This window comes from Dipodomys merriami, unplaced genomic scaffold (genome assembly GCF_024711535.1).
Source record: "Dipodomys merriami isolate MVZ:Mamm:240054 unplaced genomic scaffold, mDipMer1.0.p SCAF_36, whole genome shotgun sequence".
Taxonomy (NCBI): domain Eukaryota; kingdom Metazoa; phylum Chordata; class Mammalia; order Rodentia; family Heteromyidae; genus Dipodomys; species Dipodomys merriami.
The window spans coordinates 35,319-51,635 of record NW_027205159.1 but is presented as its reverse complement, the minus strand read 5'-3'; the positions used below and the strand labels follow the sequence as shown (position 1 = coordinate 51,635).

Here is a 16,317-nt window from a genome sequence, read left to right as displayed (position 1 = left end):
ACCTCTAACCAGCAAAAAGCCAGAAAGAAATAGAGGTATGGCTCAAGTGGTAGAACTCATCTTGAGCAAAAAAGCCAAACACAATCATGGGGCTCTGGGTTCAAGCTTCAATAGGAGCACAAGAACAAAGAAACAAGATTGCTTCTCTGTAGGCCTAAGCGTCTAGGTAGTTGGCCTCAGGCTGAGGATGGGTGAGGAAGGTTCCCTCCTACACTGTCTACACCTTCTATCTGCTCCCTGCTTATTCACCCTCTCAGTCCCTTCTCCTTTGTCTTTGCCAGACCCCTTTAGTGAGGGAAAACAGTCCTGATAATCCTGAGACAACTCATCAGGCTTAGCAGAATCCAGGGCTAAACAGTGTCATGAACTCCCCATATCACTGTCCCCACCACTCCCTCTGCCCCTTTGCGGCATTCCTAGGCGGGCTTTCCCCTGACAGTTGTGTGAAATGCGAGGGTGACCTCTTTTCCTCAGACACCCTAGCTAGGAGGAAAGAAAGAGCTTCTGTCCCAGAGTGGAATCTCATTGGCTTGGCTTAGTTTGGGCCATATACCCTGCCAGTTAGGTAGCCAGGCCGGCCTATAGCGATTGGCTAGCTGAGTTCATGTGTCCTCTGCTGGACTCAGAGCTGAAGACCTGCCATGAAACAACCTGGCCTAAATGTAAGAGACAAGAGACTGGAATGCTCTTATTTTATTTTATTTTTATTGGTCATGGGGCTTGAACTCTCAGCCTGGGCGCAGTCCCTCAGCTCTTCAGCTCAAGGCTAGTGTTCTACCACTTGAGCCACAGCGCCACTTCCGGTTTTTCTGGTGGTTTATTGGAGATAAGAGTCTCAAGGACTTTCAGCCAGGGCTGGCTTTGAACTGTGATTCTCATATCTCAGCCTCCTGAGTAGCTAGGATTACAGGCGTGAGCCACTGGTGCCCGGCAGAGACTGGAATGCTTTTAGAAAGGGGGAAAATCCTCGTTACCTGGAAACCTTGGATTCCATAGAATACCTTGTTTCTTGGTTATAGGTCTTGGTTGTAGGCCTTACGTTTTGGGGCTCCTGGAAAGTATTAGGAAGGCCATACTTCCCAGATTCTAGCCATGCCAACACTCATAGAGATATTGAAGTGGTTCCTTTTCTCTTTTGAGGAAATAGCTTTGAGCAAGCATTCCATGGCTATGTAGACCCCTGATGCTGGCTTTTTTTTCTCCTCACACAGATCCATATACTTACTCTCACATTCAGATTCACATGCTGATGTGCACACACACACATACACACACACACACAGGTGTCAACTCTCACACATGCACCAAGATTCCTGTCACTGTCTGGGCCACTGAAGGAGCTGGGATTTTCCAGCCCCTCAAGGATCAGGGTCTCTAGGCCCAGCTTCAGAAGCAGGAAGAACCTAGCATCCCTGTCTTGTCATCGGGGTTCATCTCCACCACAGCAGGAAGCCACAGAGGAAGGATGAGCTGGTGGGAACCTTCTCTTAAGGATCGCTCACAACCCCTTGGCGGTTCCCATAAAAATAGGAATGGTTTAGACATCTGAGATGAGCACCATATAGCACATGTATAGGGAAGAAAAAGCCCTGAACCTTCCTGCTTTTATCCTAGCCCCTATCACTGTTCCACCCCAGCCTTCTGTACCAGAGCCTCCCATTTCCCACTCTGTCCTCAGTATCCACAGCAGGAGCTAAGGCTACTCAAGGTTCAATTTCAAGGTTGGAATAGAGGGGGCTGGAAGGTGGTAGAGGGCTTGCCTTGCATTCATGAGGCCCTGGGTTCAATTCCTCAGCGCCACATAAGCAGAAAAAGCCGGAAGTAGCACTGTGGCCCAAGTGGTAGAGTGCTAGACTTGAGCTGAAGAGCTGAGGGACAGCACCCAGGCTCAGAGTTCAGGCCCACGACCGACCAAAACAAAAAAAAAGGTTGGGATAGAGCTTAAAAGAGAAAACCAGTATGACAGGGCCTGATGCTTCTGAACTCTAGGGGAGCTACAAGTGCAGGTACAGAGCTCACATTCTGAAGAAGTGGAGGGTGTGGGCTTCCCAAGGCTCTCCAGCAGCCTGGGAAGAGACCTCCTGTTTCTCCACCCAGCGGGGCCCTGAGAGTAACTTTCCATGCAGTGACCATTCCCAGCAGCTGAGCCGGAAGTCCTGTTCCTGTCCAGATGCTACCAGCCTGTCTCCCATCACCCTAGAGCAGCCTCATATTTAGGGCTCCACCCACCCCCACACCCCACAGCCACTTTCATTTACAGAAGAGAGTGTCCCTCATAGCAAACCCTGTCATGAGTCTGGCAGGTGCTGCCTGTGACGTCTGCTCTCTGGCCTTCCCACCCTGTGCCTCCAGGGACCTTGGTCTTGAAAGAGGTATTATGTCACACGTCTCATTTCCTAGCACTTGGTCATGTGTCCTTGTCATTTCCTTCTCATTAAGATGGGACTGATGACCTGTTCTGGGTAGAATCACTCCCAAAGTCAGCTTTTCCTTGGGGACATTAGATGGCAGCCCTTGCTTACTACTCTAGTGTTTGTCCAGGCCAAGGTCAGAGAGTATAACCTTAGAACTGAAGCTATGTGGACAACGAAAATAGGTAATCAGTTTGGTCTTGAGGACAAGGAAGAAGTGACCCTTTAGCAATTGATGATGACAAGTGCTACTCTCCAGAACAGGCTCAGATGAGATACATCTAGAAAAATGCATGCCTCTAATCTTGTGTTCTGATGGATACACCAGCCAGAAAAGCCCTGGCTGTCTCCCCAGGCTGAAGCTCTTGGCCTGGGGCCTGAGAGTAGCCCTACCTTTGGATTACTCACTACTACCTATTGTTGTTATTGTTTGGTTTGCCCAACCCCTGGAGAAGCACATGGGTTATGCCCTTGGGGCACAGGCTGAAAAGGACATCCCCATGGGCCCTAGGATCACCACACTGTGGTAGCTTGTCCTGCTGAAAGGTGAAAACCCAGACATTTGCTTCTGCCCAGACATCCCTGGACAGGAGTCATGCATGTTGGGGACCTCCCTAAGCCTGAGCTTCCAAATCTACTAAAAAGCAGTGGGGAGGAGGGTCGTCAGGCTTTTTCTACATGCCCTACTGGGTCAGCATATTTTAAATGGATAAGTTTAAATTAAATAATAATATCATGTTTTGCTTTTGTTTTGTTTTGTTTAAAAAAGTCAAACGAATCATGGCCTAGCTCTTGCCTTAGGTCTGAAATTGTCCAAGGCAAACCAGTGCAGACTAGATTGATTTTAGAGCGCTTGTTCCCATTTCAGGCAGAACTTTTTCTTTTTTGTACCTGCCTTATAACTTGAACTCAGGATCTGGGTGCTGTCCCTGAGCTTTTTTGCTCAAGGGTAGCACTCTGCCGCTTAAACTACAGCTCCACTTCCCGCTTTTTGGTAGTTAATAAGATATAAGAATCTCACAGTCTTTCCTACCTAGGCTGGCTTTGAACCTCCATCCTCAGATCAAAGCCTCCTAAGTAGCTAAGATTACAGGCATGACCCACTAGACAGCTTCAGACAGAATATTTTTCTTGGAGTTAGTCTGGGCTAGACCTCAGGCCTTCAAGGCCAGGCAAATGTATATTTCTAAGGGTAGCCACCACCTAAAGCCTATGAGGCTGTACTGGGTCCTGGTGTCCCCGTCTGGGAGCATAGAGCTAGCGCCATGAATGAGAGCAGGGACATCTGTAGGGGTGAGCTCCTGGGCCCCAGCATTGTGGCTTGGAGCACCACAGCTTATGAGTCAGTCTCAGCCCCCCTAGCAGGTGTTCCTGGGTCAGCCTTGTCCTCCTTCAACCCCAGCAGCTGTCTCAAAACCTCACTGGAGCTGCTCCCACAAAGTTTTCTAGCACACAGAACACCTGCCCTCCTCTCCTGCCTGACAGCCTCTAGGAAAAGGACTCCATTTGAAGATTTGTCCAGGGAGAGGCCATATCATCGGTTATGACCCGAGTTTAGAAGGAATTGTCCTGACCTTCTATGCAAATGGCTTCCTGAGAACTTCCCCTCTTTTCTGCCCTTCCTTGGCAAAAGTAACCCCAGGCCATAGGCTGCTCCCTTGGCATTAGCTAGGGGCCGGGGTTTCCTGATGGATAAAGTTCCTGGGAAATGTCCACCCATGTTTCCCTTTTGTTTCATAACAAAAGTGCTGCGAATGGGCCTCACTTAAGCTGGATGATTTAGCTAGTGGTTCCTGGGATCAGAACTAGCTAGAGCACACCACAGAGGAGTTGTCCTTCTCCTGCTGGGTGACAAGCCCAGTGTGGGCTGTCTGCCATCACGCATCCCAAGGGGAGGGGAGGGAAGGGGAGGGCCTGCTTTAGGTCTCTAGAGCCAGTAATGAAGCAATGTGCTGCATGCAGCTTCTGAGAAGAGCCTGCCTACCAGGCTTTGCAGAGAGACCCAGGAAATAGAAACACAGTTCTTGCAGCCAGAGGATGGTCCTGCCTTTTCTCATCAGCATTGGGTCCAGACACGTTTCATTCTTTTTCTAAGTTCGTGCTGAGGTTTCTTGGGTACTATTTCATGTTTGCTTCCTGTCCTTGCCTTGCGTTCATGTGAGAGGACCTGAGTTTCTGAGCAGGTCAGACAAGGGCCTGAGGCCTGGACAGCATAGCCCCAACCCACCCGCATGGAGCCGACCTTGAAGCCATGCTGACCTTCCCCCCAAATTGAAATCTGGCTGGCATCACAGGCACCCTCCCATATCCACTGCTTCTTACTAGAAGCAGGGGTGGGGGAGGGGAGAGATGGGAGGAGGCTTGATGTCTCTGTAGTGCCAGCCAGGACAGGAGCAAACTTGCTGAGTTCAAGAATTGGTCACTGTGACAGAGCAGGAAGCACTGTCTCACGTATGTTGTTTACCTCACATACTGCAGGGCAGCCTCTCGTTCGCCTACCATGCCTGCCCTGTACCCCGGCCTACCTCAAGTCTCCCAAGCAGTAGCATTTTAGAGGAGGCTCAGGTTCAGCTTGCTTTTAGTCCAGAACCCCTAGTTTCCCCAGTAATGGGTCACTTCTCTGACTTGCACTCAGAGGAGAGCAGTTGAAAGGAGCTAGGCCTGCTGTACTTGGTCTGGACAGAGTGAGACCCTGTGGTACCTCCCTGAGATCCTCAGTGAGAAAAAGAAATGGAGACCAGGCCTACCTTGTGCCAACACTGAAGCTGGAGAAGGTCTTGCATATGCTAAGACAAATCCTATCCCTCTGAGCTAGACCCCAGATAGAAACTACTTTTTCAAAAGCACTACCAGGGACCCCAGCAGTAGCCATGATTTATGTGCATGGTTAGAACCCCAGCCCCATCTTAGAGGTCTCCTTTCCTGTAGGATCCACTCTAGGGAGTGCCATCCAGTGAAGGAGAACGTGTCCAACCTTCAGGCTGAGGCAGGTTTGTCTTCTTTGGAAAAACAGCTTATAAAATGTGGTTAATGGGATTTCCTTTTGGACTTGTCTCCCCTTCTCCAGCCCCCACTCCCATTTAAACACACTCAGATTCGTTTTTCTGGGGTTTTCCCTGCAAATGCAATTGTGGGAATCAGCATAAGAATGAAGTTGTGAAACCAGAGCTGAGTGCACTTTTTCTTTCACCAAATCCCCCACTGCACTGGGTAAATACCACTGACAGAATTTCCTCCTCCTTGGTATCCCTCGGGGCATTCCTCACCCCGCCTCTCCCAGGAAGAGCTCCACAGCCTCAGTACTACTGGGAGACTTCCTGCACTGAGCCCCGGGGTAGTCCTTCCAAGTGCCTCGATTATTTACCGGAGAACGGTGTTTACAAGTGAAAATCAAAGGTCTGAGAGGTGACGTTCACAGGTTATCACACCCTCTCCCAGGCTCCACTGTGTTTAGGTATTTTCTTTGACATCTCCAGTCACTCCTCACCAACAGTTTGTTCAGGGCCAAGTGGTTTACCCTCTCCAAGAGGGGCCTCAGCTTCTTTTCAAGGTCATGTCTTTCTTTCTTACCCCCTGCACCCCACCACCATGTGCCAAAGCAGGTTAAGTACAATTATAACAGGCAGTATCTTTTTTTTTGGTCAGTCGTGGGGCTTGAACTCTGGGCCTGGGCACTGTCCCTCAGCTCTTCAGCTCATGGCTAGTACTCTATCACTTGAGTCACAGCACCACTTGTTTTTTTTTGTTGTTGTTGTTGTTTATGTGGTGCTGAGGAATCGAACCCAGGGCCTCATGCATGTGAGGCAAACACTCTACCACCCAGCCACCTTCCCAGCCAGGCAGTTCTTTTTAAAGAAAAAAAAAAAACTTAAACAGGCCAGACTCCAGTGGCTCATACCTGTAATCCTAGTTACTTAAGAGGCTGAGATCATGGTTTGAAGCATCCCAGGTACTAAAGCCCCTGAGATTCTTTTTTTTTTTTTTTTGGTTGGTCGTGGGGCTTGAACTCTGGGCCTGGGCGCTGTCCCTCAGCTCTTCAGCTCAAGGCTAGCGCTCTACCACTTGAGCTACAGCACCACTTCCGGTTTTCTGGTAGTTTATTGGAGATAGGAGTCTCACAGTCTCTCCTGCCAGGGCTGGCTTTGAACCGCCATCCTCAGATCTCAGCCTCCTGAGTAGCTAGGATTACAGGCGTGAGCCACCAGCGCCCGGCAGCCCCTGAGATTCTTATTTTTAATTGACAACTAAAAAGCAAAAAGTGGAGCTATGGCTTAATTGGTAGAGTACTATCCTTGAGCAAAAAAGCTCAGGGAGGAGGGCTGGGAAGTTGGCTCAGTGGTAGAGTGCTTGCCTTGCATGGATGAGGCCCTGGGTTTGATTCCTCAGCACCACATAAGCAGAAAAAGCCACACAGTACCCAGGTTCAGAGTTCAAGCCCAGACTGGCAAAAAAGAAAGTAAAAAACAAAAAGCTGGGGCTGGGAAGGTAGCTCAGTGGTATAGCGCTTGCCTTGCATGCCTGAGGCCCTGGGTTTGATTCCTCAGCACCTCATAAACAAAAAGAAAAAAGCCGGAAGTGGCACTGTGGCTCAAGTGGTAGAGTGCTGTCCTTGAGCTAAAGAGCTGAGGGACAGCACCCAGGCCCAGAGTTCAGGCCCCACGACCGCACCCAAAAAAAAAAAAAAGCTCAGGGACAGCACTTAGTCCCTGAGTTGAAGCCTAGGACCGGCTGTAAACAGAACAATGGGAGAGGTGACATTGATCAAGATGCTTGTACTCATAATCTGACTGGTGGAGTTGAAACCTCTTTGTACAACTACTTAAAAAGGGGGAGCGAGGGCTGGGAATGTAGCTTATTGGTAGAGTGCTTGCATCGCATGCACGAAGCCCTGGGTTCAATTTCTCAGTACCACATACACAGAAAAAGCTGGAAGTGGCACTGTGGCTCACGTGGTAGTGTGCTAGCCTTGAGCAAAAAGAAGCTCAGGAACAGTGCCCAGGCCCGGACTTCAAGCCTCAGGAATAGCAAAACAAAACAAAAACAAGCAAACAAATAAAAAATGGGCACTGTTGGCTCATGCCTGTATACCCCAGCTATTCAGGAGGCTGAGATCTGAACATCACGGTTTGAAGCCAGTCAGGACAGGGCAGGAAAATCTGTGAGTCTCTTCTCTCCAATTAATCCCAGAAAATTCGAGAAGTGGTGCTGTGGCTTAAGAGGTAGAATATTAGCTTTGAACAAAAAAGGATCTAGCCCCGTGGACCAGCAAAGCAACAACAACAAAAAAGCAACAGTGTTCTGAGACCATGAGCAAGGCATAACCAACTATTGCCTAATAAGCACAAGAGCAGATGTTAAAAAAGAGAGGGAAAAAAAGTAAGAGAGAGAGAGAGAGAGAATGACATCCTGTAATCTATTCTCCCAGAGAGGGCCACTTGCTCACATTGGTGTTCCACCCCACCCATTGGCTACTTTTATCAGCAGCTTCCCCCAGGAATCTCCAGGTTATCCCCCACTACCTTACCCTTCCCAGACTCATTGCCAGATGTGTCCTAAGCTACCTCCTTTTTTATCCCATACCAGCCCATCTAGCTACCTGGCTGTTCAGTCCCCCAAGATGCCCTGCCTCTGTTTCTTTCATCAACCCTCAGGATCTGTCTGCTGTTATAATCTGCAGCCTCTGACCCCACAGGACCATATTTTCCTCAAATCCTCTGTGTGTGTGTGGGGTCGGGGGGCAAGCACTATACCACTTGAGCCATGCCTCCACTCTTGGCTTTTTGGTGGTTAATTGGAGATAAGAATATCATCAACTTTCTTGCCTGGACTTGCTTGGAGCGGAGATCCTTAGATCTCAGCCTCTTGAATAGCTAGGATTAAAAATGTGAGCCACTGGTACCTGGCTTGTTTTTTTTTTTTTTTTTTTTTTTGTCGGTCGTGGGGCTTGAACTCTGGGCCTGGGCGCTGTCCCTCAGCTCTTCAGCTCAAGGCGAGCGCTCTACCACTTGAGCTACAGCGCCACTTCCGGTTTTCTGGTGGTTTATTGGAGATAGGAGTCTCACGGTCTCTCCTGCCTGGCTGGCTTTGAACCACGATCCTCAGATCTCAGCCTCCTGAGTAGCTAGGATTACAGGCGTGAGCCACCAGCGCCCGGCTCCTGGCTTGTTTTTGAATCCTACTTTGGCTTGATCACTTAGTCCTTGATGCCTCTGAGCTATAGTCCCCACAGCAATTCACCCCAAACTAGGACCCTTTCCTTTTTTGGTTCACAGGGAAGCTGAGATGTGAAATTCACTAACCAAGGATTGCTGTCAGTCCTGAAGCATCTTCTGCCCCCTAAGTGGGTGAGGCTGTTATCTTAGTCAGGCAAGGGGCAGTTGAGGTGGTCCTGCTGTGGGAAGCAGGCAATGGACTGCAAGGGCTAGATGGACTGAGCTATGGACTCTCCTTTGGGCAAAGCCACGTTTTTTTAGGGAAGGGGACCCAAGGAACCATTGAACCCACTGTACAGGGGAAGCTCCGGCTTGCTGACAAACCAGCTTGACTGGGGACTGGGACATCCGTCACACAGGTGGCTTGGGGACCTGGCAGATGGAGAAGAGCTGCAAGAGCTTGGGTGTTGCAAGTTTGGTTATGGGAAGCCCTCTTAGAAGCCTGCTAAGTGCAGTGGCTCCTGATCCGGACAGCCTGGGGCATCACTTTCCCTATGGGCCTTATTGCTTTGCTGAACCATTTGGGTCTTGGGTAGGGCAAGGTATTATGGTGAAAGTCCCAGTGGAAGATTTCATCAGGACTTTGTACCATGAATTTGATATTGGAGGTTCACGGGGCTGGGAAGGTGGCTCAGTGGTAGAGTGCTTGCCTTGCATGCCTGAGGCCCTGGGTTTGATTCCTCAGCACCGCATAAGCAAAAAGAAAAAAGCCGGAAGTGGCACTGTGGCTCAAGTGGTAGAGTGCTAGCCTTGAGCTGAAGAGCTGAGGGACAGCGCCCAGACCCAGAGTTCAGGCCCCACGACTGGACCCAAAAAAAAAAAAAAAGATATTGGAGGTTCACCATGCCAAGGCTAGAGCCCTCAGAAATGTTCCCCGCAGCCAGCCACTGGTGGCTCACACCTATAATCCTAGCTATACAGGAGACTGAGATCTGAGGATCGCAATCCAAAGCCAGCCCAGGCAGAAAAGTCCATAAGACTCTTATCTCCAATTAACCACTAGAAAACCAGAAGTGGTACTGTGGCTCAAAGTGGTAGAGCTGTAGCCTTGAGCAAAAGAGCTCAGGAATATCACCAAGTTCAAGCACCAGTAATGACCAAAAAAAGAAAAAAAGTTTCCAACTCTGTCTAGGGAGGTTCCTGGGATGGTTCAAAGAGTCTGTGACTATTCCTCGGGTACCACCTGGTGCTCTAAGAGGGCAGGTGATAAGGTCTGGGGGCTGGGGGCAGGAGGCCTTAGGCTACTTTGAAGCGCAGCTGCCCATCCTTGGGGCCTTCCTCTTCCCATCCCAGCTCTTCCTCAGCGCTACTTATCTGCCACAGGCAAAGTTACAGAAAAGCTGCAGCTGCTCTCCTTATCTCAAGCCTAAGGAGCCAGAGGGGAAGGGACCTCCGGATAAGGGTCAGTGTGCCACAGCAATTCAGAGTGCCGGGAAAGGCTACCTTTCGTCAGGAGCCCCGGCTGCCTTTGGAGTACTCCCATATCTCATTCTTACAACCTAGCAGACAAATGTCCCATAAATGAGGGGAACCCATACAGACAAGGGTTCCCGGGAGCCAACCCATTGTCTCATCAGTTAGACTGGGATTTTGTCCTGTTTCACCTCTGAAGTGTCCGCTGGCAAGTATGAGGGTGGAGTTGGTAGGAAAGGTGTGCAGAGATTTACCCCAAACCATCTTCCACCTGCCTCCTCTCTCTTCACTTGACTTCAAGGCCATGCCAAGGTTTGTACAGGAGAGGTAAGCAGAACCAGGGAGCTGTAGGCCATATCTCCCCTCCCCTAATGGGGCTTCCTTTTGCTGCTTCAAGGCTATCTGTGAAACAGTGGCACCCCAGCAATGAATGCCCATAGGTAGAGGTGCCTCAGCAGACACAGAGTGCACAGAGATCAGAGTACAGGGATCCCTCTGCCTTCATCTCTGGACTTCATCTGCTGGGGAACACTCACAGTTCTGTGTGAGTGTGGTCCTGAGGCCCATTTACGTGAGTGTGTGGGTGTGTGTGGGTGTGTATGCGCAAGCACACACACACACACTCAGGTGGTAAGACTTGAACTTAGCTCCTCACACTCTCATTTTTAGCTTTATCGCTCAAAGCTGAGCCACACCTCCCCTTCCCTGAGTCCGTTTTGAAAATGCCTTTCCTGGAAGCTGTTGCTGGACTCCCGAGGAGGGACGAGTCTGCCCTCAGGCCACTGGACCTGAGAGACCAGGGCAGAGTTAAGGAAGCATCCATCTGTTCTGTTTCCCCAGGTCTGCTACCTGTGCCATAGCCTCCTGACACTAGCTGGGGTGGTGGTCAGCAGCCAGGACATTACTCCAGACCAGTGGGTGAGTCTCCCAAGATGCTAGGCCAGAGTAGGGTGGGGTGTCCAGCTGTGTGGGAGGGGGCAGGATGGAGCCAGCCCTCCCTCAGGAACTGCAGAGTGAGAGGCCAGGGAAGAGATGCTGAGCGTGCCAGGGCCTCTTCCTCCCACTGAACCCCTCAGATTTTCACAAGGCATCCTGTCCTGTCCCTGAGTACTTGTCCCAGCCCTATCCTCCCTTTCTTGCCCAACTTCCAAGCAGTCATAGAGATAGCTCTCCCCCTTTCTGACCTAGCACTCCCTCTTGACCCCTCCTCTCCTTGGGATGTGCCTGGATCATGCCATACACCCTCCCTCTGGTCTCCACCTCCACAGGGAGAGCTGCAGCTGCTGTGTATGCAGTTGGACCGCCACATCAACACCCATATCCGGGAGAGCCCCCAGGCCATGCACCGGACCAAACTCAAGGACCTGGCCACCCAGATCTACATCCGTTGGCAGGAGCTGTTGGCCCACTGTCAGCCCCAGGTGGTGCCCCTTAACCCCTTAGGCCTAGGAGAGGAAGGAAGTGGTCAGTTGGGCAGAGCTGGCCAGAGCCAGCAGCATGTCCACCCCCACTGCAGCTGCTAAGCTCCAAAGGGACTGGATGGACAGGGCCGGGGGATGGGAAAGAATAGAAATGCCTCAGGGACCTTCATCATTCTTATCTAGAATCCTGTGCCCAGGATGGTAGTGCCAGTGTAGGGGGAGGGGTGGCAGATAGAGAGAGGCCTGTTCTGACCAAATGCAAAGAGAAACTAAGCTCTGGGGAGTGGATTCTTTTGGGAGTGGATTCTTTTGTGCGGAGCAAGACCAGTAAGGGGCACCAGAGGCTCCAGCTATGCACATATCCTGCAGGCCTTGGACTGGCCTCATACTCCGTTGGAGGAACACTCCTAGGCTCTTTCTGATTTCTGTAGCAGCAACTTTAGCCCTTGACTTTTCTCGGAACTTCTAGGTAATAACATTTATTGCTAAAATATTTGGGCCAAGGATCCATTTCAACATGAATCCCTAAGATCCTCACAAAGCCAGGGCTGTTAGGAACCCGTTATACAGACGAGCAAGCTAACCAGAGGCCCCTCCTCACTGAATAACTTGCCTTGCCCCATTCTGTAGGCAGCTCACGTGAGTATGAGCATCACACTCAGGGCCCAAAGCCAACCTGACTCTCACGCCTGTGCAGTCTCCACTCACACCTTTGCTTCTGGCCTCCATTAACCCAACACACAGCATATTGGGGGCATGGCTTGGGGAGTGCTCCTGCTCCAAGTCCCCAGTCCTTGATGGAAACAACTGGGGCTGGCAGGTGCATTGCTGTACCTTTCCCTCCCATGGCTCCCCGCTCCCAGCTTGCCTTTCTCTGCCTCTTCTCTTGTCCTTCCCTCTAACCTCTGACTTAGGGCTGACCCTTTCTTGGCACTGTGGTCAAGTGGTCAAGTGATCTGTTGACTGCCTATGTTTTGCTCACATAGCACCTTACAGAGAGGCCATTAGTGGATATTTTTAAACTTTTTTTTTTAATTGTGAAAATACTGTACAGAGGGGTTCCAATTACATGGGCAAGATAATGAGTACATTTCTTATCAAGCCTCCTCCTTTGTTTCTCCTTTCCATCCCTTCCCATCCTCCCCCTGCTCCCCCCCATTAGTGGATATTGAATGGACACTGTGAGTTCAGGGACAGGGGTCAGCACCCAAGGTCAGACATCATGGCCTATTTTTCTCCTTAGGCTCAGTTTTTCAGTCCGTGGAAAAGCACATAAAGAGGCAAGAGCAAGGCAGCCCAGAGCCTTTCATTTCACTAGTGATCAAGGCATTGAAGAAGTAAAAAAAAAAAAAAAGGAGGCCAGAGGAAGCCAGATGCTGACCTGCCTGATGAAGAGCCTGCCACCACCACACCCAAACCCCTAACCTGTAGGGGTCAGCCTCTCCCTGCTGGACCTACCCTTCAGCTCCCCTGCCCCACCCAGCTATCTCTCTGCTTCCCTAAGGCCTTGACTCCATAGCTCTGGCATCCTGGGGATCTGGGGCTCTCTTAACTGGCCATAGTTTCCCCTATCTCCTTCCTTTCTCCCTGTCACAATTGTGAGGTTCCTTTGTGCACATTAAAGTCTTGTGTTCAACATCAGTGGTTTAGGAGACTTTCTTCAATCCCTATCCTGAGAGCCAACTGTCCAGTGCTGAACTGTCACTTCTGACAGTCATTTGATGGCTTCAGGTCCCACCCCTGCTCCCTACCACACTGTAAATCCCCACTGAGGAGCATTTAGTCCTGTGGTCCAAGAGGTGTTAGAAGCCTCAGAGCTGGGATAGGGAACATTGTTTGAATATAGTCAGAGGCTACTTCCAACTCTACTGGGGAGGCCATGTGGAATCAGATGGTGGGTCAGAGCTGTAATTATGCTTAATTCAATTTATTACAGAGCTCTGAGTCCAATTCCCCAGACTTAGGAGTGGAGGCTGGGGTGAGGGGGGGGGTAGTCCAAATTACAGTCCCAGATCTTGCTATTGCTTCCCTTGGCCTTCTTCAGATCAGTTTAATAGGTCTGGATCCCTAGAGCAGGGTACTAGATATCTTTGACTTGAGAAATGAGTGTTCTCTGTGTCCCCAGGAGGCCCCTGGGTGTCCACGTTCTCTGTCTGGTCACTCCTAAGAATCCCTGGCTAGGCTGATCTGTTGGGTTGAAGCTTTGCAGGCAGTACAAGAAGTGGCCAGAAAGTGGCATAAGAGGTGCTGGGAAGGTGGCTCAGTGGTAGAGCGCTTGCCTTGCATGCCTGACGCCCTGGGTTCGATTCCTCAGCACCACATAAGCAAAAAGAAAAAAGCTGGAAGTGGCGCTGTGGCTCAAGTGGTAGAGCACTAGCCTTGAGCTGAAGAGCTGAGGGACAGCGCCCAGGTCCAGAGTTCAGGCCCCACGACTGGACCCCTCCCCCCAAAAAAAGAAAGTGGCATAAGATGACCCTGTTAGCCTGTGCCCACACATCAACTGAATTCCAAGGTCTCTCATGGAGCTTTCTCTGTTTATGTGTCCCTCTCCTTTCTTGCCTTTCATATACAAGGGGCTATGGTAAAGTGAATTAACTAAAAGACACCCCCTGACCCCCAAATAAAGGAACTTTAGGACAAGTGGCACAGACCCAAAATAGATCTCAGCTCTTCCTGGGCCTGTTTTTAGGCACAGCTGCCTCACGCTGTCCCCAGAATGCCAGGAGCTGGGATATCTATTATTCAGAGAGCACAGCACAGCACCAAGTACACACAGGACTTTTTTTTTTCTGCCTCAAAGTCTTTGCCACATGAGAAGTGGAAGAAACCCTTCCAGGGCCAGGGTGAGTTGGATGCCCATGGGCTTGACTCAGAGTTCTGGTTTCTCTTCCTGGCTGCATCACATGCCACTTGGCTGGGGACACCACCGTAGCCCAGCAGCGTCAGGTAGGCCTCAGAAAACAGGGACTCTAGGGAGCCAGCCTCTTCTCCTCCCTTGGGGCCTGTTGCTGCTTCTGCTATTGCATATCCTGACAATCTTCAACTGTTCAGTTTGCTCCGAAACCTGGAATTTACCTTGAAATTTCCCTTCTTTGTTCTTACTGCCAAGCACACAGATGAGGAGTAGGGAGTCTTAAGACACTGAACTGGGGAGTTTCCAGTTCTTGAAGCTGCGCCTACCTGGTTCTGAGAACGGAATCAAGCTGTCCATCAAGGCAGACATCTAAAGTCCTCTTCCCCAGGCCTGACTCCCTGCTCCTCAAGCAGACTCAACCCCAAGAGAGAAATGGATACCAAGGGGAGAGGAGGTGTTGGTGACAACTCAGTCTCTCCAGAGACCTGGCTGTAACCTGAGCAGAAGTATGCACTGTGAGGTTGCCCAAGGGCGGACACTATCCCCTGGGCCATGTAATGTGCCCTGTCTGGGACTGGCTAGGAGCTGACCAAAGAGCTGCAGCCAGGCTGGCATCAGTTAAAAACCTGCTTTCCTCAAAGCCAAACACTTAGCAGTATTGCTGGCAATTTTACCATTTGCTTTCCAGGTCTTTGACCCTTCAGCCCCTGGGAAAAGGCAGGGGATATCCTGACAGAAGCCACTGGAAAAACAGCATCCGGGGCTGTGATGACGGATGTTTTCCTGCTTCCTTTTGGTGATGGTGACAGGGAGGGGCTGGGAAGGGAAAGGCTTCCCAGGTGGACAGCTTTGATAACTCTCCTATTGGAGGAAGTAGAGAGGAAGCTGTTTTCCTATGTCCCAGCTCCTGGGTCTCCAGGTCCTCAGAAAGCTCCCCGGAGGGTGGCTCACCCAACCCTTTTCACTTCCCCATATGTGATTGAGAACAGCTCCTTGTTGCCTTGGAAATGGTCCAGGTGGCCTTGACTGGAGAACCCGATGTGTGCCCTGGGTCTCGACAGAGAGCTGCCGCTAGAGAGTGGTCAGTGAGTAGCTCAAATGCAGGGCACCAAAGCCTACGACCAATAGGGCCATCTGTGGAGGTTGGCCTGAGCTCCTGGGGAATCTTGGGGAGCCTGGGGAGGCATGTAACACATCTTCAGGTTTTTCAGGCTTAAGATCTGAAGGGTGGATGCCTCCCATAGAATATGCCAGGCAGACTACACAGGTTGGTGAACCTTCCTCCCCCCCCCTTTCTGGTTTTAATCTTTTTCTTAATAGAAGACACAGGAATCCTCATTTTTCCTTTTATTAAAACACATGAATCATGAGCTAATAGTCTAGGAAACTTTATCCTCTGACACCCACTCATGGAAAAGACCAATGCTGGCAATGAACAGAGCATAGCAAGAAATGCACAGAGGTAGGAAAGGGAAGGGGTATCTGGAGCCTGGTTTTTGAGAAGCCTTTGGGAAGGACTGGCTTCACTGGAGGCTTCTACTTTCCACCTACATCCCTGGCTTGGAGGACCTTGACACCTGTCATTGAGGTACAGAACAACACTGGCCCTGCCAATGAAACCAAACCGCCTTTTGAAACTTTCCACTGGGGCCACCTTGGAGGTAGAGCCAGGGAGCTCAGGTCTCTGCCTAGTAACCTTCACACCTAGAGACTGAGGGTAAGGTTTGAAGATGAGGGAAAACAGGAAGTAGAGCAGTGTAGGAAGACATGCTTTATTTGTTTTTTGAGATGGGGTCTTGCTAGGTTGCTCAGGTGAATATTAATCTCATAGGTTTAAGCAGTCTTCTGGCTTTGGCCTCTCTAGTAGCTTAGACTATAGGTTTCTCCCAGCTCCCAGCTCCCAGGTCTAATTTAAAAATTCTGACCTTGGGCTGGGAAGGTGGCTCAGTGGTAGAGCACTTGCCTTGCATGCTTGAGGCCCTGGGTTCGATTCCTCAGCACCACAT

At 50.5% G+C, this 16,317-nt stretch overlaps 1 protein-coding gene across 6 annotated transcripts in view; it reads left to right on the top strand.

Moving 5' to 3' along the window:
- The window catches only part of Fam178b (family with sequence similarity 178 member B), a 112,579-nt gene extending 99,525 nt beyond the window's left edge, over nucleotides 1–13,054 (top strand). For all 6 annotated transcript variants that reach the window (XM_069988461.1, XM_069988462.1, XM_069988463.1 and 3 more), the window contains 3 exons: nucleotides 10,877–10,954; nucleotides 11,305–11,457; nucleotides 12,701–13,054. In XM_069988461.1, the coding sequence (XP_069844562.1) occupies nucleotides 10,877–10,954; nucleotides 11,305–11,457; nucleotides 12,701–12,733 (264 nt within the window). In that variant the 3' untranslated portion in view covers nucleotides 12,734–13,054. The remainder of the gene's footprint in view (nucleotides 1–10,876; nucleotides 10,955–11,304; nucleotides 11,458–12,700) is intronic.
- The last annotated feature ends 3,263 nt before the right edge of the window (nucleotides 13,055–16,317 follow it).